General features: G+C 28.5%; 4 protein-coding genes and 1 long non-coding RNA gene across 17 annotated transcripts; 3 read left to right on the plus strand and 2 right to left on the minus strand.

The window, feature by feature from the left end:
- The first annotated feature begins 198 nt into the window (after positions 1 to 198).
- Positions 199 to 783, plus strand: LOC149891084 (zinc finger BED domain-containing protein 5-like). The gene has a single exon (XM_090082028.1). It carries the CDS (start codon positions 199 to 201, stop codon positions 781 to 783), a length of 585 nt encoding a protein of 194 aa, XP_089938154.1.
- A 55-nt stretch (positions 784 to 838) lies between these two features.
- On the plus strand, positions 839 to 1,926 carry LOC149891085 (zinc finger BED domain-containing protein 5-like). The gene is made up of 2 exons (XM_090082029.1): positions 839 to 1,180; positions 1,336 to 1,926. The coding sequence occupies exons 1-2, from the start codon at positions 839 to 841 to the stop codon at positions 1,924 to 1,926; spliced, it is 933 nt and encodes a 310-aa protein (XP_089938155.1).
- Positions 1,927 to 2,849: 923 nt separating this feature from the next.
- Positions 2,850 to 4,735, minus strand: LOC149891086 (uncharacterized). The gene is made up of 2 exons (XR_016450609.1): positions 4,629 to 4,735; positions 2,850 to 4,537 (listed from the first exon to the last, which is right to left on the minus strand). It is a non-coding gene; the product is annotated as an uncharacterized LOC149891086 (long non-coding RNA).
- Positions 4,736 to 5,703: 968 nt separating this feature from the next.
- LOC145180753 (casein kinase I) lies at positions 5,704 to 12,801 on the plus strand. 13 transcript variants are annotated; one of them, XM_090081350.1, is made up of 11 exons: positions 5,740 to 5,875; positions 8,234 to 9,342; positions 9,434 to 9,576; positions 9,739 to 9,845; positions 9,953 to 10,079; positions 10,193 to 10,291; positions 10,384 to 10,523; positions 10,654 to 10,732; positions 10,854 to 10,928; positions 11,018 to 11,324; positions 11,669 to 12,801. In XM_090081350.1, exons 3-10 carry the CDS (start codon positions 9,451 to 9,453, stop codon positions 11,306 to 11,308), a joined length of 1,044 nt encoding a protein of 347 aa, XP_089937476.1. In that variant the 5' UTR covers positions 5,740 to 5,875; positions 8,234 to 9,342; positions 9,434 to 9,450; the 3' UTR covers positions 11,309 to 11,324; positions 11,669 to 12,801. The 13 variants fall into 13 exon arrangements, with proteins under 13 accessions (XP_079911823.1, XP_079911820.1, XP_079911826.1 ...); XM_090081347.1 differs by lacking the exon at positions 8,234 to 9,342 and adding an exon at positions 7,090 to 7,149 and having other exon boundaries at positions 5,742 to 5,875; positions 10,654 to 10,735; XM_080055697.2 differs by lacking the exon at positions 8,234 to 9,342 and having other exon boundaries at positions 5,704 to 5,875; positions 9,403 to 9,576.
- A 4,825-nt stretch (positions 12,802 to 17,626) lies between these two features.
- On the minus strand, positions 17,627 to 23,221 carry LOC145201997 (fibroblast growth factor receptor-like). Its single transcript, XM_080074866.2, has 17 exons — positions 22,937 to 23,221; positions 22,616 to 22,736; positions 22,232 to 22,407; positions 21,825 to 22,100; positions 21,628 to 21,648; positions 21,425 to 21,533; positions 21,112 to 21,293; positions 20,572 to 20,940; positions 19,709 to 20,221; positions 19,467 to 19,577; positions 19,180 to 19,355; positions 18,973 to 19,095; positions 18,786 to 18,856; positions 18,660 to 18,700; positions 18,463 to 18,559; positions 18,217 to 18,322; positions 17,627 to 18,065 (listed from the first exon to the last, which is right to left on the minus strand). The coding sequence occupies exons 1-17, from the start codon at positions 22,989 to 22,991 to the stop codon at positions 17,856 to 17,858; spliced, it is 2,757 nt and encodes a 918-aa protein (XP_079930992.2). The 5' UTR covers positions 22,992 to 23,221; the 3' UTR covers positions 17,627 to 17,855.
- Between the last annotated feature and the right edge of the window lie 2,856 nt (positions 23,222 to 26,077).

The raw sequence follows: 26,077 nt of genomic DNA on the forward strand, positions 1-26,077 counted from the left end.
AAGAATGCCCTAGTCGTTTCTTTAGTTAGCATGCTTATTTTATTATATATATATTTTTTGTTATTTAAATTTTAAGTATTGGGCATTTAAATCTAGAAAATAAATGGCTACGATAAAGAAAAGAAAGTATGCAGAGTATATTAAATTTGGATTTATTGCATTGGATGATAAAGGTATAGAAAGACCACAATGTGTATTATGTCTGAAAGTTTTGGCTGCAGAATCAATGAAACCATCGAAATTAAAAAACATCTGCTGACAAGACATACAGAACATGCTGGTAAAGATGTGTTATTTTTTGAAAGAAAACGAAATGACCTGAAACAACAGCGCCTTGATTCCAGTGGAACATTCAGGCAAGAATTAAAAGCTGCTGTTGAAGCAACTTACTCTGTGTCTTATCTAGTTGCCAAAAAAATGAAGCCCCATAACATTAGGGAAGAGCTACTTTTGCCAACTGCAAAAATCTTAGTCAAGCAAGTGATAGCTCATTCTGAAGCAAAAAAACTTAATCAGGTGTCCTTGTCTAATAACACAGTTCATAGAAGAATTATTGAAATGGCAACAGATGTAAAAGAATGCATTGTTGGAGAAATCAAACAAGCTGGTTTATTTAGCATGACACTGGATGAATCAACTGATGTGCAGTCATGTGCACAGCTGTTGGTATATGTAAGATACAAGTGGAAGGAAGATATTAAAGAAGAGTTCTTATTTTGCAAGCCACTGAAGCAACATACAACTGGAGCTGAAGTTATGGCTTTGGTGGATTCTTTTTTTTGAAGGTCTAGAATGGAAGTATGTTTGTGGTATCTGTACAGATAGAGCTCCATCAATGATGGGTGTGCATGTTGGTTTTGTTGGACTTGCAAAAGAAAAAAATTCTGAAATTTTGATAAACCACTGTATGATCCATAGACAAGTTTTAGCTTCCAAAACATTTCCGGATACACTGCTAGAAACACTGGATAATATAATAAAGATTGTGAATTATGTGAAGTCTAGTGCACTTAGTACAAGAATTTTTAAAGAATTATGTAAAGATATGGATGCTGAATACCATAATCTTTTGTATCATACAGAAGTACGTTGTTTGTCAAAAGGAAATGCTCTCACTCGAGTATTGAAGTTGAAAAATGAAATAAAAGCTTTTCTACAAAGAAAGATTAATGCTGTGAAGGTTGAGAAAAGACAAACTGCAAAACAAATTAAAAAGCAGGAGCAGATGATAGAAATGAATTGATAAATGTCATAAGTGATGATTATTTTGACCTGAAACTTGGATATTTAACTGACATATTTTCTGAACTGAATCATCTTAATTTGCAACTTCAGGGCAGAGAAACCAATATCATTGATTTTAGAGACACAATTAAAGCTTTCATCAGAAAATTGGAAAATTGGCACAGAAAGGTAGAGTTAGAAAATGTTGCAATGTTTTCAAAATTGTCAGATACATTGGACAATCGTGATGTGAAGCTATCTTCAGAAATTAAAAAAATGATAACTGAACATTTGAAGCAGTTGGCATCTGAATTCAATAACCATTTTCCAGAGCTTTCAAATGAAATAGAAATATTGGTCAAAAATCCATTGAATGCTCCTGTGACATGCATTCCAGATGAAAAAGATGCTGCACAGACACAGTTAATGCAGCTTCAAGAAGATACATCTGCAAGATTGATGTTCAAAAAAGAGAACTTAGTTGGATTCTGGTCAAAAATTGGTGCCAGTTACCCAATGTTATCTGAAATGGTAATGCCAGTGCTATTGCCATTTGCATCAACATATAAGTGTGAATGTGGGTTTTCCACAATGCTTATGTTAAAGACAAAACAAAGAAGTGTATTGAACATTGAATATGATATGAGGCTAGCACTATCAAAGACAAAACCAGGAATTAAAAAACTGTGTGCTAAAAAGTAACAACAACCATCACACTAATCAAATGCATAAATAAAATAATTTTTGTTTTTTTTGGAAAACATATTCAATATTTGCTAGGGGGGGGGGGGTCAATGTTTTCTGTTAAATCTTAAAGGGAGTGCTGGACTAAAAAAGGTTGAGAACCCCTGATATATCATCTATCTATCTATCTATCTATCTATCTATCTATCTATCTATCTATCTATCTATCTATCTATCTATCTATCTATCTATCTATCTATCTATCTATCTATATATATATATATATATATATATATATATATATATATATATATATATATATATATATATATATATATATATATATATATATATATATATAGTATGTATATATGTGTGTGTAAGTTTGATTTTGTTTACATATAATTCACTTATAATGTTATTGACACTGCCTTATTGATTAGAATAAAGTTGCCTTATTAATTAGAACAGAATATCAACGAAATTGCTTTTTTCGCTCGTGTGAGAAGCACAGCTCGTATGTCGCCTTTCGGTTCGTAAAGTAGGCAAACTGCATTCTTCTTTTTGAAGAGGTTAACTTTGCAATAAGTATTGAAAGGTCAACCTCACACTTAGATAAATATACACATAGGCGCCGAGTTCACGGGGGCAACAGGGGCAGTGGCCCCCCTAGAAATTTATACTAGTAATATATTATCACAGATTATCATGAGGGCGAGAGTATCTATTCGCTCCCGTAATTATCCGTGATTATATATTATTAGTATAAATTTCTGGGGGGCCACTGCCCCTGTTGCCCCCGTGAACTCGGCGCCTATGAATATACATATATATATATATATATATATATATATATATATATATATATATATATATATATATATATATATATATATATATATATATATATATATATTGTGAAAACAAAATCCGCATCAAACGATATGTTGAATCATCATAAGAATATATGACTGTTTACAAGTTATCTATTACAAAAACTACAACAGCGTACAGTAACTTGTCCAATAGATTTTAAGTTTCTGAATTACTACTTATGAACTTGCTTTAAAAATATTTGTCAGTTTTACAAATGCTGTGAAGCTCTTCCATCAGCTTGACAGCTCGCTCGGCAACCATATTTGAGTGAGGAACATCAAGCATGATCATTCCTATATCCAGTGAGTGGAAAACCATTTTAAGGCAATAGAAAAATTCAATTTGGAGACAGCAGCTGGCAGCTGACTTTATGAGCCTTCTGTATATTGCTGGTTTGAAAACCATGCCATTTGTCATGTTGTTGCAATGAAGTTAAAAGTACTTTTGAACTGATATCTCCATATCGGAAGGAGAAGAATGCTATCAATGCAAAGATTTTCCCTGAAGGGAAGGCGACTTATGCCATTGTAATTGAGGGCATTTTCTTTCCTTCCTGTAGAAAATGTATGCTTTACAGAGTTCAAAAAGAAACCTGAAATCGTCCTTACATCCTGGTTTTTCATGCGTTGGTATCTTTTTTTCGCCAGAATAACTATTTTGCAAGTCCTCATATCCTGAGGCTCGTCTAGAACCTTTTTTCAGAACTTTCTCTAGAATCTAGCAACAACACCATTTTTGTGACCTGTATTAACTGCTGTAGTGTTAGAAATAATCATTTTGACACTCCTCCATGCATTGTATCAATCCAGTTGGGTTTGCATAGAGATAAAGATACTCTCAGCAATTCTTCTGACAAACCAAATAATATTCTTTGTTGATTCTCTTTCCAACAAAATTCAAGCAGAATTCCTCTATAGTGATAAAGTTTTTTCAGCCGTGCTTTGACTTTGTCTGCATCTTTGATTAACCAACGCTAATTAATCTCGAATTAAGATAGCGTGGGTACATCTAATCCTTCACTGGCTATGTTTTGAAGAGTAGTTGATAGTTTCCTTGTTGACGAGGACAATTTTGACACCAGCGTCGCAGCAGATTTCATTGTTTGACAATTTTTCTTTAAAGGGAAAGATTCTTCTGCAATATCAGAACCGAGCTGCTCTTGTCTTCTTCAGTATTAGTACCACTACCGAACTCTTGCACTTGGCTTGTTGACGGTTCTAATAGGCTTCTCAGGCGTTTTGAAGGATTTATTATTGACATCAAAGTCACTTTCTCAGATATGTATCCCGCTTGTCCTCTTGATTCAATTTGTTTTCTGTAAAGTTCTTTGTCTTCACAGCAAGTTAGTTTTCACTCAATTTTATAATGTTAAAAGACATAAGGTAGATTTTTTTAAAATTCTTATTTGGTCTATATTTTTCAAACATTTTTAAAAGCTTGTCAACCTTTACTAAAACTTGTTGCTTAGAAATGAAAGGGAAGCTCAGCTTCTTCCAAAGCTTCAGTAACTCCTCAGAAATCTTCTCAGAAAAATATACTCAGTTATCTCGACCTTTGAATTTTTTGTACTGTCCCAAAAAGCTACCAACAATGTCTCTGTTCAAAGGCAATCTACACATTATTTCATGAACGTCCTTTTTCATTTATGGCATGTTGAGACGACATTTTGTAGTTGTTTTTATATTGTGCTTCAATCCAGCTAATTCTACTGCTATTTCGATCACTTACTACCGAGAGACATGTTTATTTAAATCTGAAAATATAATGCATTCAATGAAAACATAATTAATTGAATAAAATGCAATGCATCCAATTAGAAATGAAAATTAAATTAGAAGTATTACGTAATAAAAGGTATCGTGTACCAAATGACTTGGGTGGTGGAGGTTTTCACATGACCAAAAGGGAAATAACACCAAATAACTAAAATACAGGCGAAAGTTCATCAAAGGCAATATAAGGCAAATTAATATTTTGAAAAAATTTAAAGTCACAACTCGAACATATATAATATATATATATATATATATATATATATATATATATATATATATATATATATATATATATATATATATATATATAAAGGGAAAAAAGCTCTACTATTTAATTAATATCTTAACATTTATTCCGAAAGAAAAAAGTCATCAATAATAAATCAAATAACACCTGTGATAGTAAATACTTGATAAAAATTCAAAGCTAAATGGGAATATATAAGCGAAATTTTAATTTCACCAGATTTTATTTTCCTTCCTTCTTATTGGATTGATTGTTCGCATACTTAAAACAAACAAAGAATGCAATAAGAAAGGAACTTTTTGCACGCTTTTTTACTTAAAGAATCTGTTAACAATTATTTCATAAAAAAAGATGAATTCTTTTGAGTTTGCTACTTTCACTACTTTCTGGTTTAAATGTTTGATGATAGTAAACGACGTGAGTCTTCTTTTCCAATCCACTCAACTCAATTTATTTTTTATCAATCGAAATTGAGTTCACGTTGCTACTCCTAAATGTAAAACATAGGCCCAAAATTTAGCTAAAAGCTAAATCTCAACATCGATTATTTTTGTGAGTTAAATTTTACGAGTGTTTCAGAAAAAAGCAAACACCTCTCGATAAGTATGGGATAAATGTGTTTTTTATCGTGTTTGAAAATGAGGGGAGGGTCAAGCTATCCTCGCTTTGCCCCCCCCCCCTCCTTTATTGGAATTCAATCTCCAAGAAGCTGAATAGGCTCGTACCATCGCGATTTTCTTTCTGCCACCCTCCTCCTCGACACCTTTGCAAATGGTTGTCCTGATGGTTTTGTCCCAGAATGCTTTTCAAGATTCAAGAGGCTTATTGATCACACACACTAAAAATAAACCTACCGACGCAAGTTTTCTAAATGACGTTTTTATGCGAGGCCATTTCATTGTTTTATTTCACTGCTAAGTTTTAGGTGAGGAAATAACAAAAAGTAGCTGAAAGTTCCATTGTAGAGGTTGTCCTACTGCAAGAGAAATTTTATCCTTATAAACGTAGAAAAATTTATCCATCCTATATATAAACTTTTAGAATGCAAGACTTAAGCTGTTGATAAAAGGTAACATTTTAATAGAAAAATTAGAAAAGCTTGAACTAACTAAAGGTACTTGTGTTCATGTTTTAAAATATAAATGAAATGGCCTGTATCAACTTGAGATCATCTAGAGATATTTATTGATAATTTCTAATGACTAGTAGTTTTCTTTATCTTTATAAATTTACTTACGCTCTTTAGACTTTATTTATATAGAATAAAAAAGTTTTAATGGTGTTTTACATACAATAAAATGTGTGTGGCAGACTTTTAAAAATGAATTTGGGCTGTTAAGTAGGGCAAAAATTTATCAAATAAGAAAATGATATCTTACTTAAATAATATTTTTCTTAATACAAAAAAAAGAGTGTGGTAAAAACCAAAATAAAAGAATATCTAGAGACCAGATTATTTGGGGTAAACTTAGAACACTAGTTGAAGATTATGATAAATTATCATTTAAAATCAAAAAATTGGTATCCATAGTTTTTGACCAACAACTTAAACTTGAAGAAAAAAAAAAGCTTACCAAAATGCTGATATTTGTTAGTTTCTACAAATTGACATGATTTTCACAGTTGAAGCAATTTGATTTAAAATAGAATGTCAAATGGGATGTTAATGAACTTTAATAGCATTCATGTGAATACAAGAAATATTTAAAAATAAAATTGATTAATTTCCTTAACACTTTAATGAAAAAACTATAAGGTTTGCTCAAAAAAAAAAAAAAGTTTTAACATTTTTTAAAGTTTGCAATTTCATTCTAGGAGTTTGTTTTCTTTTTTCTATGAGGCTCTTTAAATCCAAACAAATTTTAAATTTTATTTTTTTTTAATCCAAAGTGAAGTAAAATCCTTCATTGTTTCTTTATTTGTAAAAACAAGGAATTGCCCTGTATGTGCTGAACTAGATTATCTTGTTAGGTAGAAAAAAATTTAAAAACTTAATTTAGCTTTGTTCGTAAAAAAGGAGAAAAATCAATTAAAATATTCAAAGTAGACAATTAAATAATGAACAAGTTTGAATATTTATAACATTTTTTTCTGTTAAAATATTATAATAATTACAGGAAAATATATTAAAGTCTAAACAATGATAACTAGGCCATTTACTGTTTTGTGCACATGGAAGTGGTTTTTAAATTATGGAATATGAACTTATCATGTTGAAAAAATTCAAATATAATTTTATTGGTTGGCTTTTTTTTTTTCTTTAAGTTACAGTACTTTGTTTAGGTCAATAAAAAAGAAGGGAGCAAATGTGCACCAGCACCTCCTTTAGAACTAAACACTAAAGTATGCATAAATTCTTTTTTTGAGTTAAAAAGTCTTGGTATCTAGAAATCTATTTCATTGAATATAATTTCTTGGTTTTTTTTTTAAATATTTTTTGATTCTTTGTATTAAAAAGTACTTATTGATCGATTAATAATTGTTTTTACATAATGGTAGTGTCAAATAATTCTTGATCTATATAGGATTGCATTACACTGATGAAACTTTTCATCAGTTTAAAGCAATCCTATACAATCACTTGTTGAAACTCCTGAAAACATTTCTGCTGTAACTAGAGTTGTTAAATAAAAATTTGTTGTAAATAAATTAAGTTTACATGATATTCCTAAGGGATTTACAAACTTTTACCCTTGAGTTAATATAAATGTCAAGTTATTAATGTCAGGATTTCTATTTACCAAATAGAATTCATGTTTTTGATTTTTAATTCTACTTTAGTTAAAATAATTTAGATAATGTATTAACTGACTGTTATTACAATAAGAATAAAAATTAATTTAAATTATCTAGCATACTTTACCACTAAAATGTAAATATACTTTATACAGAATTAAATTTCTTGCTTCAACAAAAAAGAGTAGCTTATTGATTTCTTTCAAATAGTAAACTGGTGTAATAAAAAAAATGACAATTAAATAAAATTTTATATTATAAAAAATTATATGCAAAAAGTTGTACTAAAAATAGATGTGAGTTTGATCAATGTTTGTGAAGGTAATAATTGATTTATCAAACTCTGTCTATTTTTAGCATGATTTCTAATGAATGAAAATAGATCTGCATAATTTTAAACTTTTTTACTTCAAAGTAATTATGTTTCAATTCTTATTGTTACTTTAAAAGTTTTTCAACTTCATTTCAGTTTGTAAAGTTTTCTATATTCTTGAAAAATATCATTTTTTATTTATTCAATTCTTTTAAATTGTGAATAATTATTTTTATAGAATATAAAATATTTGCAAATCTAAGTTCTTTTCTTATCAACCTGTGAAGTTGTTTATTAGCATTTAAGTAATTTTATGATTAATTTTATAGGAGAAATTATACTTAAGTTAAAACCTGTTAAATTGTTGTATACTTGCAGGATTGGTGAGGAATGAATGGTCACAGTTCTGCAAATACTTATTGAATCATGAGTGTGGTTATTATCTTTTATAGTTAAAATAGCTATCTAAAATGTAATTTAAATGCAATCAATTTTTTTTATTTAAAAGAAATAAAAATAATCCACAATTTTTTTATAGAGTTTCAAATACACTCATTTACTCCTGACAAAGTCTGTTTTTCCCTGTGTTTGTAATTTCTTTAGATTTCCTTTTTGTAGATTCATGTTTGTAGACATTTACATTTATTATATGACAGTTAAACACAAATGAAAATTAACTGAACATGTAAGGAATTTATTAGAAAGAGATATTCTGATTTTAATAAAGTTTTGATTATTTGAGGTTTTACTGAAACAAAGTAAAAGTTCAAAGCTTTTTCCTAAAAAAAAAATAATTCTAATGCTTGATTAGTTAATGAATTAACAAATCAGTATTTACATACTACATTTTGATCTGGTATGGGAGGTAAAACTACAAAAGGTAATTATGTCTGTGTTTTTTTTCTTGTTAAAATTTTTCTTTAATCAATACTCATGAGTAATCATTTTTTAGATTTGATTGTGTTGGAATAGTTTTTCATTTATTCAATTTTGCATTTGTTTAGACTTAATTATTCTTTAGTTTTACATCTTCTGATTATTTAAAACTAATGGTTCTTTAGTATCTTTTGAACAATATAACTCTTTATTTAGTATTTTAAATTTTTAATTCCTGTTGCATATATCAGCTAAATGAGAAGTTTTATTAGCAACTTGAAAAAGTCAGCTGTTTAATATTATGCTTCTCTTAAAATAACATTTAAGTAGTTAAATATTGTCTGGGACTAAATTTAGTGTTTTCCAAATTAAAATTATTGTCAGCAGAAACTCTCAATTTATAAGTAAAATTGCATTTAAATTAAGCTATATACTTGCTGAGAATTCATTTACCTTTAGTTTTAATTGCTGAGTATGTGTTATAAAAAAAAAAAAACATTAAAATAAAATTTTATTTTAGGAACAAGTGCATACTTTATTATTTGTTCAATTTAAGGGGGATTATTTTGCTATTTCAGTCCTTGCTGTGTCCTGTTTTAAAAAATAAATTGGTATATAATTATGTCCTATTTTTATTGAAGATTGCTAGATGTTGTATTGCTATTTTTTAGTGATATTTGTTCTGGTTATGGTTGATTTTAGTAAAGTTCACATAAAAAATGGCTGCAGCAGCAGTTACAACAAAGTCAGAGTTTGTTGTTGGTGGAAGGTATAAATTGATCAGAAAAATTGGAAGCGGTTCTTTTGGAGACATATATCTGGCTTTGAATCTTACTAATGGCGAGGTGAACATACATATTTTTTCACTATATAGGCATTTAAACTATTTTTTATTGTTATAATGATATTTTTGGTAATATAATTTACTGAATTTCTTCTCAAGTATTATTCTATACTCAATCTATTGTGAATTTTTTCTCCTAAAACTAATATTCATATATTTTTAGGAGGTTGCCGTAAAGTTAGAAAATATTAGAGCTCGTCATCCTCAATTGCTTTATGAATCCAAGGTTTACAGACTTTTGCAAGGAGGTGTTGGAATACCTCATGTGAGGTAATATATATATTTATAAAATTTTTAGATTTAAGTAATGTTCTTCTTCAAGTAAGTTAAGTTTTAAACATGTTGATGTCAAATATTTACTTTTTTTTTTTAATTAGATGGTTTGGTCAAGAGAAAGATTATAATGTCTTAGTGCTTGATCTTTTGGGTCCCAGTCTGGAGGACTTGTTCAACTTCTGTTCCAGACGTTTCACAATGAAAACAGTTTTGATGTTAGCTGACCAGGTATAATTTGTTATATGCTTAACATTTTGTTTTAGGATTATTGTTAAACTTGTCTCACCTAGTTAAAATTTGTCTATTATTTAACTAATTTTTTTCCTTTTGTTATTGCTAAGATGATAGGCAGAATTGAGTATGTACAAAACAAGAATTTCATTCACCGTGATATTAAACCTGACAATTTCCTAATGGGTATTGGTAGACACTGTAATAAGGTTTGATAACATTCCTGTTTACATAATACTAAAATAAATTATGAAACTGAGTTCTTTTTAGAGTGAATAATGATATTATGTATTGTTAATAGGTTTATCTTATTGATTTTGGGCTTGCTAAAAAATATCGGGATAGTCACACTAAGACTCATATTCCTTACAGAGAAGATAAGAATTTGACTGGGACAGCAAGATATGCAAGTATAAATGCACATTTGGGAATAGAGCAATCGTAAGCCAGCTTGTATATTCATTTTTTGAAACAAATGGGTTTTTTAGTTTGTTAATCCTCATTTCATTAGCTATTTATTCTTTTCATTTACTTATTAATTTGTTAATTAAAAACATTTTTCTGTTTTTAGTCGGCGTGATGATATGGAGTCGTTGGGTTATGTTCTCATGTATTTTAATCGATCAAGTTTACCATGGCAAGGCCTGCGAGTAGGAGTTTTTTATACTATGCCTTGTTTTAACGCTCAATAAATTAAACAAAAATAATTTTGTGTTATTTAAAGTTAGGACTGTATTAACAACTATCAGTTTATTTTATTTGGAAATATAGGCTGCAACAAAAAAACAGAAGTATGAAAAAATCAGTGAAAAGAAAATGTCAACACCAATAGAAGTTTTGTGTCGGGTAACTACATTTCTATTGAAGAAAGCTTGTTTTAAATGAAGTTACTTTTGCTTAAAGAGATTTTTTATTTTTTACAATTTTTGTTTTAGGGATTTCCTGCAGAGTTTGCAATGTATTTAAACTATTGTCGTGGTCTGCGATTTGAAGAAATGCCTGATTATATGTATCTTCGTCAATTATTCCGTATTTTATTCCGCACTCTGAACCATCAGTATGACTATGTTTTTGATTGGAGCATGTTGAAGCAAAAAGCTGCTCAGCATCTGACCACGGTTAGTGGTAGTAATATGTACGTAGGTGCCCCGGGGGGAACTGCCACATCTGTCACACCAAAAACTGATGATAAGCTGAAGCGGAAAGGATCAAAGGGTGGTCATTGACTAATTTTTAGTCAAGGTATTGTATGTGATGTTGTGGGGCATGTTTTGAATGTGTGCTTTCTGGGCCTCTTTCACTTTTTTTTTTTTTTCCTCAACCCTTGCAAAGAAACATGCACCAAAAATGTAAAGCCCTAAAGATACAATGCCTTTTCACAAAAGGGACTTAAGAGCTATGAATGACACTGATCATTAACATTCATGCTAGTTAAATCTGTAAATCCATTGAAGCATTTTGCCAGTACTGTGAATCATCTGTTTAAATTAGGGTGTTTTTTTTTTAAATCTTATTACATAAATGCTTTATAGTTTGATCAGTTCAAAAAAGTTAATTTCTTATTCTCTAATTTGTATTCTGTTTAGGGATCAGGCACATAACGAAGAAAATGAAGGTTGATTCTGAACAAATTTAATAAAAAAAAAAAAGACTTTTTATTATGTGTTCTTGGTCAGTATTGGTGTTTCTTCCTATAAAAACTTGCCATCTGTAATAAGTGAGTGGTTATTTTGTTAAAACATTCTCCACTTCACTACTAAATGGCACAGTTATTCCAGTTTTATTGCCTGGCTTTCGAAATTTGGTGATCATTTTTATGCGATCATTATTACACATCAATATGGTTGCTTAAATAGATATGAAATAATGTTTTACATAAACTGCGAATATCTTTTGTAAAATTAAAGCAATATGGCACGAATATTGTTATTAACTTTGTGGTATGTTTATTTTATTTTTGTTCTAACATATTTTTAGCTAGTTTAGTTGAAGTCTAAACGTAATTAGTTTTAAAGTTGAGAATGTTGAGTGTTTTTTTTTCGAGTAATTGTGTTAACAATTACTTTGTTGTAAAAAAGGCATTTTAAAAATCTAATAAATCAAAGTAGTTTTCTAAATTAAAAATGAATATTCCCATTCTTTACACTTATTGTATAAAATGTTTTTGTTAACGGAATTTGCAGTCACTAAATGTATAGCTTGTTTGCTGTTAATGATGTTATCTTTTGTGAAATGTTTCATTTACTTATAACTTACCTTATAATTTCTCTCGTTTTTGGTGTTACCACGGCCTTTTTTAAAAAACAATTTAACAGAATTAGAAAGCAGTTTGGCTTTTTGTTTTTATCTGTTGCTAGTATCTTAACAGGAAGTATAAAGAGGAAAATTATCTTTAAATTTTTTTTTTTGAATATTCCATTTTTTGATCAATTTTTATGATCTCTTGGAATTAATTATTCCTTAATTAATATTTGCGTTTGGTATCTCTATGTTAATTTGGTTTCTTGATTATTTTCACTTTTAAAGCATCACATTTGTTAATCAATCTTAAGCACCACAGTCCAGTTGTACTCCATATAAGTGATTCTTCAAAGATGGCTTTTTGTTAGAAAAGTTGATAATTTTAAATATTTATAAAAATACACATTGTAAATAATATTTCGAGAGAGTTACGTTAAGCATTTTTCATTCGGATATTAAATCTTTTGTTAACATCGATTATTGAGATTATCTTTTATAATTACTAGTTGTGTATAAGGGAGATTAAACGAAGTTTTTAGTTCATCTTCACATATCGACGGTTCACTTTCCGAAATGGACCGAGTTTTACAGAGACTTTTAAGATGACCGTTCGAATTTAAAACATAAAAATCTGTGGCTTCCAAAGTTCTGTTAGCAAATAAGAAACGAATTTAATATACCTCTGATACCTAGTATTTAATTATTTGTGGGTTGCAAGGTAAACTCTGCTATCCAATGGTAAAGTGAAAATATTAGAAATGAATTAAAAACCAGCACTTTCTATGTGTTTTTTTATTTCTCACTTTATTTCGTCGTTGTAAATTTCATGAATTAGCTAACTTTAAGATTGTATTTGGTATTAAAATTTGGTTCTGAGAGTTTAAATTTACTTTAATTCAATTTTATTGTGGTTTATAAAATGAAAAGAAATTTTGGGTTTTTGTGTTTGGACTCAAAATTCGTTACCGTTAAAGTGCCTTACTTTGCACAAACGTTGGTAACCTTGCACAACTCATGTCGAAGATGTTTTACTCTCAAGCAATTAAAAGTTTGAACTACAAATGCAAATCACTTTAGATTACTTTTTTGTTCTAGTTTTAATACGCGATTTCTGGCAACACGGGTTGTTTTGTTTAAACATAAAAATAGAAGAAAAAAAAGTTTTCTTCTGCAACTTGTATCTGTGCAGCAGATCAGAATTGAGCTCAAAGCTTTTTCGGTAGAAATTGAAGTTAACTTTACACAATGTTCAAAGTTACCATAAACGGCGTTGGTCATCCAACAGCAATACTCTCTAAAACTTCATGCTAGTATTTTACAGAAGTATGAAGTTTTAGAAAGTATTGCTGTTGTTTGAGCAATTTCATACTATTTATAGTTTTAATCAATTTTTGAGTAAGTCAAATTAAATTGACAGCGATGTTTCCTCCAGGTGTCAAGTCATTACAAAAAGGAGGTTAAGATATGGTGTTATTTGAATAACGGCTTGTTGCAAATTGAAAGGAAAACATGATTTAAAACCTGGTAAACCTAGTATTATTTTTGAAAATTAGAGGAGGCTGCCTTTGTCAAATGTACCATTCAATTAAGTCTTTTCGGATTTCGTATCGGTAAAGAAGACTTACGTCATTTTATGAACAATTATCTCCATAGTTCTGGTAGAAAAGTAAATGAAAATAAAGTATCCTGAGCCTGATTTTATCAAGTCATTTTTACAAAAACACCTAGAGCTAACAAAAATGTTCCACCAGGCAACATATACAACTATGACGAAACAAATCCAACTAAAGACCCTGGCTCATAAAAATGTTTCGTAAAAAGAAGCAGTAAATACCCTTCAAATATAAGAAGCACTTCCAAGACAAGAATTTTCATAATGATATATTAGGTAATGCACTAGGTGAAACTTTACCATCTTTTGTTATTTATAAGGCTACTAATCTGTGGTTAATTTGGTGTGTAGGAGGTCCTAAAGAATTTCACATCTCTCCAAACGTTATTGAAGCCTGTGAAGAAAATAAAATAGTGCCTAAATTAGACTTTCAATCATAAAATTACTATAATTTTATTAATGTTGAGTTAAGTTACTCAGACCCTTGGTTAATTTTGCACACTTTTTAAACTTGAAAAATTACTTCTTAATTTGTAAAAAAAGATTTAAAAATTAAAATAGATTTTAGATATCCTAAGTAAATCATTTGCTGGTTTATAATAATATAATAGAAATTTAAAGCAGATTTTTATAGATAAAAATTACGAATCAAAGTAAAATTTTTGTGCAAATTAAGACACATTTATGGTACAAGTTTTTCGAATACAAGTTTAGTTTACACATTCAAAAAACGGCTTTCTTTTGTAACGGTTTTGTAAGTCACAACAAATATTATTTTGGATTACGGTTTGGCTTTAAAACTGATAGTTCTTGAAATTCGGTTTCGGACAATTTAAAAACCAACCTTTTCGTACTCCTACTCACTCCCTTCCTCTTTGCCTAGGCAAAAATATGAAATAGTCTTGAAGGTGATAATGGTTTTTAACTGCTGTGCATGTGTTAAATAACCTCGTGAGAAAATAGTGTTTCGGAAACAAAATATTTTTTAAAATAGTGGCGTTTTCCTCAACAAAATTGTTATTGCAGTAGAGTGCATGTTTGATTTGTAAAGAAAAAATCAACTTTGAAATCTGTTTAAAATGATGATTTAAATTCAATAAAATATACTTTAAAAATAAATAATCAAAAACAGCTACATATTATTATCATATCAGATATTTTTTCAGAATTAATCCAGTTCAAAATGATAATGGAAGCTCAAAACTGAAAAGTATGGAAATAACTTTGAGAAGCTCATTTAAACGGCCAGACTATTTGAGCAAAAAAATGCACAAAAACGTCGGACAAGTTCAGATGATTCATTGTTGAATAGGGGCTGGTACAAAATTTAGGTCCCAATGTTCTTGCAAGTTTACTTAGTACTAACTTTACTAACTTTAGACATTTAATTTAAGCATCGGCGAATTTTTTAAAGTTTATAAAAATAAAGCTTTAGGTGAGAAAAGTTTTTATTCAGCCATAAATTTGTAATTTAAAGCTTGTCATAAAGACAAGTTTTGTGGTTTAAATCATATAGAAATTCTGCGCAATTACTTGAAGGGCTAAAACAAAATACCATAAGATATCCAAGGAATCGTTTGTTTTTTTCTGGAATCTTATAGCATTGCATCTCTAAGTATATGAACTCTTTTGAATTTGTTGATTTTAATGCTAAATAGCACCATAAAGCGATGTTTTATAGGGAGCAAGTGAATCACCAAATTAAGAGCATTCGAATTGTCAAAGGATAGTTTACAGGTTATCGTTTGTTTGTCACAGATAAAAAGTTTGTAAACTTTACGAAAAAGTTTTTAAATTGGGATCATTTACATCCACAAGTTCGTAGAAGATTAAATTGGGAAAGAACTTAATAAAAAGTTAAAGGAGAAATTCATAATTGTGACCTTCAAGATGCTGTCAAAAGTGATGCAAAAAAATGGAGGAACATTTTTAAAATTGTTCTTTATGCTATTTTATTCTATGCAAAAGCCAAAACTTTGAGTTGAAGGAGAATTTTTATAAAGAAAGGAGAAAAAAAAAAAAAAAAAAAGGGAAAAAAAGTAGAGTTGTTATAAATTTCATGAAAGTTCTTTAGCAAAATTTCGTTGATGCTACAATTTTGCAAAATCATAAATTTTTTGGAAAGACTCTGTTTCGACTTCGCAAAACATTTATGAAACACCGTTTTTTTTTTGTAGCAAACTTTTTAGGGATTAAATTATATTTTAAATTTTGAGATAAATTTTTATATTTATAGCAAATGTATCTTTCATAGAAACTTTATGCAATTTTCACACTGAGGAAAGTTTATACGTAATTTCTAAAAAAGTCGCTATAATATAAAAAAGCCTATTTTGCTACCACCTCCGTTATGTGACGATGAAAATTTTTATCACATCAACTTAAACTTATAAAACTTAACTTCTTAGCAACCATTGGAGAATGAAAACAAAAACATTTGTGTAAGGCTTTCCTATGGAAGTAGTTCTTAACATATTTCATGCTATTCGCTAAATCCGGACTAATTAAAGTTATTTATACGAATAAAAAAACGCTTTGAGTTAATGGAAAAAATATGCATTAATTCATTACTCAGTAATTACAATAAGTTTTAGCTAAAGTTCTAGCTTTTTAATCTATTTTTGTATTTTTTATAAATTATTTTAAACTAATTATGACAAAAATCTATTAAAGAATCCATGTCGTATCATAATCGCTGCACGAGCGCAACTCTTACGTCGATCGCCTTCGAGATGTTTTAATTCTTCTATTCGCCTTCGAGATGTTTTAATTCTTCTATTACGCCAAAAACAAAAAATCGCAAGTACTTGTATTCTCCAACCAATTTGGTGGTTTTGAATCATCAGACAGCAGTTATTAAGTTGGTAACATTTGGGAACCCACCTTCTGAAAATTAGAATTACAATGGAAAGCATTGAATAAGATCCTCTAATTTAATATTCAAAAGCGAGCGCTAATCTAATTGGTAAATCATTAGCAATTAAAAATCTGTGAGGTGCCGTGTGTTCGCTATATACAACCGTTACTTTTGCCACTGAAACAGCTGTTGGAACAAAGTTTCTTTTTTTTTAAAGCTTTTTCAAGTTTTACAACTTTTTTTGGATTGATTTTGAGATTTTCTAACGGAATCTCAAAATCAATCCGAAAGAAAAATTGCGGATTGAGCTTTCTTTAAAAAAGTCATGGAAATGAAATGCAAATGCAACGAACACGCAAAAAATCCGCAAATATTAGCCGTTCGTATGTCTCTTTTCACCATTCAGAAAAAATGGCGTCATTAGTAGACACTGGTCTACTATTGACGCCAAAGTACTGACTTTACAATACATTTAATAAAATATTGAACTTTTTTTTTAAAAAAAAGCCACGTTTTAGACAAGAAAACAGCATGAACAGGAAAAGAAAGACAATAACAAGATTAACGACGGGAAATGGTAAAAACAATGAGCATTTAAATTTACAACCTAAAAACTATTTTTAAAATATTTAATTAAGAAATATAACTATGTAAGACAGGTAAATGTAAAAAAAAAAATTCAAAATATAAAAAAGTAAAAAGATAATGAAAGAAATATACATATTTATATATATATATATTTACATATATATATAAGATCTAAATGAACCATCTGTCTTACACGAGGTTCGCACTCTGGTATCTTTTCCTAATGTCTATAAATTAATATTCCTATTTTTCTTTATCACCGAATTTTTGCTCATGCCGCTATCCTAAGTTGCATCCAATGAAACCATGCATTAAGAAATTGGTTGCATCCAATTAAACCATACACGAAAGATTTAAAAGAAAACACTTTTCGTTTTTTAAGATCCTGGCGCAGGAACTCCAGCAAAAATGAGCTCTTTCAAAAGAAACTCAAAACCCCAGTACATGTGCTTATCTCACGGAATCAAGATTCTGTTTAAGAAACTGCTTGGTAGCTGAGAAGAACGTCGATTTCAGACAAATCTAAGCTATCATCGTGTGTAAAGGATACATCGTCATGAGCAATTTTATCTTTTTCGTGTAATTCTGATTTAAAAATGCTAGCAGAGTATGTTGATGGGGGTGTAGAGAATGATTCTGTTTTAGTAGATTGAGATTGAACAGGGAGTTGAAGATCTAAATATTCCTAAAAAGTATTGAGAAGTATACTTATTAAAATATGCATCAGAGTTCTTTAGAAGTAATAAAATAAAGGAAAAATATGGAAGTAACAGATTATCAAGAAAAATTCTTTATAGTACTCGGTAAAAATTAACAACAGATTTTTCATGGCTTACTGCAGAACTTGTTTCAACAAGCATCCGCTCTAGATCTTGAATAAGCTGTGAAAATGTTGGACGCTTAGATGGAATCTCTTTCCAGCAGTTTAGCATTAGCGAATACCTGCAAATAATAACATCACTTAAAACCAGAATATACCAGATTAGTTTTATAATTACATTGATATTTTTATATGAACATCTAAAGCCTTATTTTTTATATGAACATCTAAAGCCTTATTTTTTGAACAAAATAAAACTTACATGTCATCAGTACAATTGAGTGGTCGCTCCATTCGATAGCCTTGCTTTAAAAGATCAAACAACTTTTCTAATGCAATGCCAGGATATGGTGATCCACCTGGAAAAGTTAATGGTTTCAAAATTAATATGGAAGATCAAAATAATCAGAAGAATTATGCTTCACAAATCTCTTAAAAAAGGGAAAAAGATAAAATTACCAAAAGTAACAATTTCCCATGCTAAGATTCCAAACGACCAACTAAAAAAATTTTAAAATATGATTTAATAAAGAATACCAAAAAATGATTAAAATGTCCCAAATAAATTAAAATCAGTTAACATACATATCACTTTGAGTGGTGTAAACACGATCAAATAAAGCTTCAATAGCCATCCACTTGACAGGCAATCGACCCTACCAAGTGTAGAAATAAAAATTAGTGAAAAGAAATCCACCAACGACAGCATAACTGAATAACTATGTAAAAAAAAAAAAAAAAAAAAAAAAAAAAAAAAAAAAAAAAAAATTACATCAGTGCATTTTCTGTAATAATCTTGTTCATGGACATCACGTGCTAATCCAAAATCAGCTATTTTCATGATATAACCTTCGCCAACAAGAACATTACGAGCAGCAATGTCTCGATGAATGCACTAGAAACAAGTATTTAAAGTTAGTAATGAAATTTAAAACTTTATGCGTAAAGCAAATTTTTAATAGAAATAAAAAAAAATTACTTTTTTAGAAGCTAAATAGTTCATCCCTTTTGCAACTTGTAAGCAAAAAGATGTCAGATCATATAGAGAAAGTTTTTTTGTTAAAACAGAATTGGCTTGCATAACAGGCCGGTGCTCTTTTAGAAAACAACGTAAGTTACCATGGCAACAATATTCAACAATCATATAAAGCTCACCTAAAAGTAGAGAGCACAACACTATGATAAAACATACTAAAAGTAACTTTTTAAGAAAAAAATCTTGCCACCAAACATCTCACTTAAATATGATCATTTACATTTTTATACCTTGTTGAGAGGACACAGCAAGTAGGTTAAGTATATTCTTATGTTTTCCTATGGATTTCATAACTTCAATTTCAGATATTAGATCTTTCATATCTTGATCACAACAATCTTCTGTAAAATGATAATATCAAAAATACATGTATTGATTAAAATGATGACAATAAAAATAAATGCCAAAAGTAGTTAAATCATTAAAACTAACTAAATAACACTATAATTCTTGGATTAAAAATCATTTTAACCTTTCAGCATTTTGACAGCCACTGTATGAACTCCAGGTTGATTTGGTAAATCTGTTACTGTTGCACGAACAACTCTCCCAAAAGCTCCCTCTCCTAACAAACACTCTGTTTGTATTCTTTCTAGTGGGATCTCCCAAGCAGGATCTGGAGTCATTTTGAGATTCAACTTTTGTTTGTCATGGTTGATATTACCATTTAGTGAGCTACGTCTAAAATGTCGGCTACCATAAGATGAAGTAGAAACAGAAGTAAGCATAGTAACACCACTAGTGTAATTGTCTCCAAGATTAAGAATTACTGTCTGTAGAGGTTTCATGTAACTGATATTGTTGTTCTTAAATTTGTCCTTACTACGAACTCGGCAAATAAAAAAAATAATGAATGCAACAAAAATTAGTCCAGCTAATAATGAAGTTATGACAATAAAAACTACTGTTTTTTCAACAGACTCTTCTCTATCAGTCTTAGAACCACTTGCTTTTAACAAAGGAGCAACAGTCGTTACCAAGTAACCTAGAAGAATTAAAAATTGTGATAATAACCATCATTATGATCATCAAGATGGTGATCAACATTATGATCATCAAGATGATGATGACGATGTTGGCCATCTGTGCTACAAAACATTTTGTGCATGAAAATTAAGGAAATATGTAATTTGTATTTTTTTGTAAACATATTTTTCTAATTCATCATGTTCTTTTTCTACTGCAGATAAAGTAAAACATTATTTGATGAAATAAAAGAATCAAAAAATAATTGTCATCTTTTCAGCTGATGTCAAAATTTTATTAAAATGTTCACACAGGTTTACACAACAACTTGATTTGCCATCTGATGACAAAGAAAGTACTTTTACTTACTTATATGCAATATTTGAAATGGATATATATCATAGCCATGCTTATTTCCAGCCATAAGTGAATACTCGCCAAAATCTTCTTTTGAAATGTTCGTAAAAATGTATTCTAATTTTATCCAAGAAATGGCATTTCTTTTTGGTTGACTTTTCTCTAATGTAGTTAGTATTCGCTTTGTGTTTCTAACCATTACCTTATCTTCAGTTTTGTTTGTCATCGGATCTGTATGATTGTAAACATACAACATTTGAAAATGTGGATGGGGAAGAAAAGCAGTAACATATATGGGGACTGTTAAGTTCTGACCATAATCAACATAAAAAATTTTATGTTTGTCTGTTGAAGATATAATTGGTTTAGCAAACAGCTTCTCTACAATAAAAGAAATCACATAAAGATAATATCAGTAAAAATGATTAGTCAATAACTGAATGATTTAATGAGTTTTAACAAAAAAAAAAAAAAAAAAAAAAAAAAAAAATCTTTAAAGAAAAAACTATAAAAAAAGTTGTGTAAATCATTTCAAACAAAAATAAGACTTACCATATATTTCAACTAACATCACATGTTCAACTTTGCCGTATTTATTTTCCATGATACATTTGTAATTACCAGTATCATCTTGTCTCAGTTCTCTTAATTCAAGTTTAGTAAAATCCACCGAGAAGGTGTAACGTGGATTTGACAAATTTGATCTCAACTCAATTTGCTTATCATTTTTCCACCTATATAAATAACTCATGTTTATGGTAAAAGTTAAAATAAGGATTCAAGAATATATTTATTTAATCCTCAAAAAAGATTATTTGATTTCTAATACTAAAATTGTTTATTTTTATGGTGCAAAACATGTTACCATGTGACATTGATAGGCTCAGCACCTGATACACTACAATCCAAAACCATGCTGTTCATTACCAAATCAGCATATAAGGTAGAATTGTTTTTCAAACGTGGCTTCATTTCTAAATTAGAATTGATAAAGTTATATACTTTTGCACTGTGCAACTGTCATAAAAAAGAGAGCATGTGGTAGAGGAAAAACTTTTGTTCACTTACCACTTGTTTGGTTCCCAACAGCTTTAAAAATAAAAGAAATCATAAAACTTTATAAAGCATAACATTTATGAATAAAACAAGCACAAAAAACTCAAATAATTTTACTAAAAATATTTACATACTGGCTAAATCTTTACAAACTAAAAACAAAATCCCATAGAAAAACAAAAAAAAAAATATCATGAAAATTTCTATACCTGAAACATTCAAAGCATACTGAATATCTGTATAGCCAAAATCATTCTCGACACGACACTTGTAAACACCTGAATGTTCAACATTAACATTCTTAATACGAAGTAAGCGGTGTGCTTTTATGCGATAATGTTCATTGTCATCAATGATGATACCATTGAAAAACCACACATATGATTTTGTAAAGTACTGCCTAGCAGCACATTCAAAATTAACCTCACTGCCTTGGATAGCATCAATGTATTTTATCCCTTTTTCATTAGGCTCAACATATGGTTCTAAATATTTGTTAAAACCTTAAAATTACACATCAATTTGTCTTTAACTACATATTTAACATAAGCAAAGTAATATGCGCTCTTTGGGATTTTTAAATTAAACTTGAGTTAAAAATTGACAAGAAACCTACTTAATGTGGTAGGCAAATTAAATGTTCTGCGAATGGTTTCTTTATTTAGTGCAGTGACTTTGCATGTATAACGGCCAGAATCATGAGGTCCATACTGAGTAAGAGTAAGCATTTGACGATTTTCAGAAAATACTGCATTAGGCTTTGGTGTATTCATATCAACATCTTTGTATCTCCTAAAAAGTAATAACAAGAATAAGATGTGCCATTATTATTATAAAGCGCATATAAAAAATAATCATGGCCTAATGCATTTAGAAGGACCAAAGGGCTATTCAAAAAATTAAATATCTTAAACACATTTGAAAAAGGATCTAAATTTGTAAGAAGTTGTAAAATACTTCAAATAACTAAACAAAAAATTTATCTCTTTTTGCTACTTACCAATCAATTCTTTTAACTAAGCCAATATCAAGATTAACAGAGCAATCTAGAAGTATAGATGAATTATTCTCTCCTACTAGCCGAATATAATTGTCTGATTCTGTAAAATTCAACCCAGAAACTGTATGTAAAAAATGGAAAGCTTTAAAAACAATAACTAATCATTGCCATTTTAAAAATAATTTTAACAAAGAAAAACTTTAAATTTGAACTTGCTTCTTAAATTTATTTAATTAGAACTTTTTAAAATTTATTTGAAAAAAGATTAAATATTTATATACTTAATACAAGTATAAAATAAAAGATTTAGTAATAATATACTTAATCTTAACATTAACAAAGCCAACATCCAAACAATACTGTGATCTGACACCATTCTGTTTTATATTGCACTGGTGTTTACAAACACATAACTTTAAATACAGCAAAGGTCACCAACTCTTATTACTTCATCAACTTTTAAAGAAAATTTACTAGAAAGTTTGAATCATCCAATTATTTCCGTAATACTTTTTTTCTCTGACTAGATTATGTAGCTAAAAGTAAAAACTAATTTATTAGTATTTTAATGAGATTGGTATCCTTGGTAACAACTGCATTATATTGAGCTCTGTAGAACAAAAATATACAAACAGCTTGAAAGGATTAGAAAACACTTGATAGATTTGCTCATCATCTCAAATTTTACACTCAATAAGATTTAAAAAGTTGTAAAAAAAAAAAAAAAAAAATTAAAGCTAAAGTAGTCATGCATTATCTACATTAAAAACTAAGTGCAAAATATTATTTTGAAGAAATAATATAAAAGATAATTTATTCTGCATAAAAATATATAGAATAAAAATTGTATATAAGAATAAATTATAAGAGGTTTTTATTTAACACATCCTACTTCATTTACTTTACTTCATTTTGCAAGAGCAAAACAAAATAACCCATAGTAAAATGAACAACTATTCAAAATGAAAGATACCTTTAAAGCAGTTTTAAAGTCAATTTTAATGCTCTGTACTTACCAGTCACAGCAACACCATTAATGGTCAGACTTAAATATTGTCAAATAAAAGTCTTATGAAAGGTCAACCATTTTCCCACGAAATAAAAAAGATTTCCCATGAAACAAAATAATCTCCACAATGCACTTAACTTTCAAATGTACTTGAAAACTGAACCACAAAAATTTCATACATATTAATTTTTAACAACATATTCAATTCATATTTAAAACCAATTTTCAAAACTAATAAACTTAAACTTTGACTGCTAAACTTAATAAGTAAAGGATATGACTGGTAAAATTAAGTACAATACAGCAGCAATAACTATTGCACTTTTCATTCTTTCAGCTTTTATATTAAAATAAGTTGTGTTGAAGCAATATACTTCTCAATTAAAATTAAATCCTCAATAGCATTTTTGATCCCTTAATTAAAAATAACATGTGGCAAAAACATCTATCCAAAAAAAACAAATATATCAAAAAATGTGGTGGATTAAATTTTTGTAATCTGCACGGTGATTCAGATATTTTTAATAACCCAGTTCATAAAAAAAAAAAAAAAAACTGCTGATACTTGCAACCTGTTGGTATAAACTTGTAAATATTTTTAAAAAATTATAGAAACAAAACTATGGCTTACTGATAATTTTATATTTTTACTTTCTTTCCTTAAACTTTATTTGAACATTTTTAATAGAGGAAAAATGTTTGAAAGTGGTTACATAAAAACAAATAAATAAAAATAAAGCTACAAAAACTAAATACATCACTTGATTAACATTTCAAAATATTCATTAAATATTAATACTGTAATGTAACACAAAATGATGTAAAAATCATATATTTCATTGATAATAGTAGTAAACTAATGTGCTGATAAATGGATGTATCTATCTACTTGCTAAATGATGTGCATTTTACTACTAAAAACAACCTTTGCTTAAACATCAAATGTAGAAATGTCTTATACATTAAGAGATGACATGTTGTTTTCATTTCCTACAAAACCAGCAAAATAGATGAATCTTAAGATTATAAGATAAACAAACGAAATGTTTACATTGCTGTACTTATTCATACACATACACAAAAAAAAAAAAAAACTTTTTAATTTAAAATAATGTCAAGAAAAGATAATAAAAGCAGTGATAAATTCTTTACCATAGATTATAATAATAATAATAATAATAAGAAGAAGAAGAAGAAGAAGAAGAAGAAGAATAACAATAATAATAATAAGAACAAGAAGAATAACAATAATAAGAATAAGAATAACAATAATAATAATAAGAAGAATAACAATAATAAAAAGGATATATTATTAGTAATAAATATATCCTTTATCCTATAGTGTTCATAGTAATAGAATGTTTTATTTTATAGTGCTTATAGTAATGCATGTTTTATCATATAGCATTCATTGTAGTAAAAGTAAGAAAATGTATTAATATACAAAATATCAATACGTTTATAGAGCAATATATATATACATTATTTATAATGTAAGTATCATTTTAAGTGTATATAACAGAATTAACTTAATGTTTTTTTTAATAATTTATTTAGCAAATATAAAACAGCTTTTTAAATTGTAAGATAATAACTGTATATATTTAATCCATAAAAACTAAACATATCTTTTAAATATAAGTAGATGACCTCACAGAGAAGTTTAATTGTGCTGCCTTGGCAGCTTATTTTACATTATCTTTAAAGATTAATTTACATTTTCTACGTAAACTGTTGATAAATGTAGACGAGAAGAGAAAGTATGTCTCCAAATAAAATTTAAAAAACAAAATTTAATTCATGTTAAGTTTATGAATATTCTAAATGTTAAACAGTATACTGACACCATATAAAAAAAGTAAAACTCTGCTAATAAAGTATATATCCACCTAAAGGTTTTTCTAAGAGTTTACTAATAGTAATTCTTGAAAGTAATTTATTTTTGAAAACACTTGTTACAATTAAGTATTCATCATACCTGTACATCAAGAGTTCTTTTCAGAAATTTAAAAAAAAAAAATTTCTGCCAACTAAAAATAAATTTTATATTCCCGACTAAACTTCATTCATTATTTTAAATTGAAAATATTGACTAAACTGATATTTAGAAAATCTCCTAACGCAGTGTCCGCTTTTTAATTCTCCCACTATTAAATTCTCAGCTAATTGTTAAGCACCACCACCAAAACGCGGCGTTATCATTTTTTTTTTTCAAAAGGAAAAAGAATTATTTCGTCGATGTATAAGATCAAGAGAAAAACTTTGTATGCAATGGATTTCTCTAACTTTTTAACAAACAAACAATAGAATGTCCTGCAACATTTAATTTATTGTTTAGGAGTTTTTAAAAAGATAAACTCTTGAGTATGTACCGGGAAATCACTACTAAGTGTTTCAAAATACCGCTTCCTATAACATGCTTTCGCATTGGTCTTTTCATTTTTTGTGTATCC

This window comes from Hydra viridissima, unplaced genomic scaffold (assembly GCF_058129835.1).
Source record: "Hydra viridissima isolate aposymbiotic clone 2 unplaced genomic scaffold, HvirCarnegie_v1 scaffold_3, whole genome shotgun sequence".
Classification (NCBI taxonomy): domain Eukaryota; kingdom Metazoa; phylum Cnidaria; class Hydrozoa; order Anthoathecata; family Hydridae; genus Hydra; species Hydra viridissima.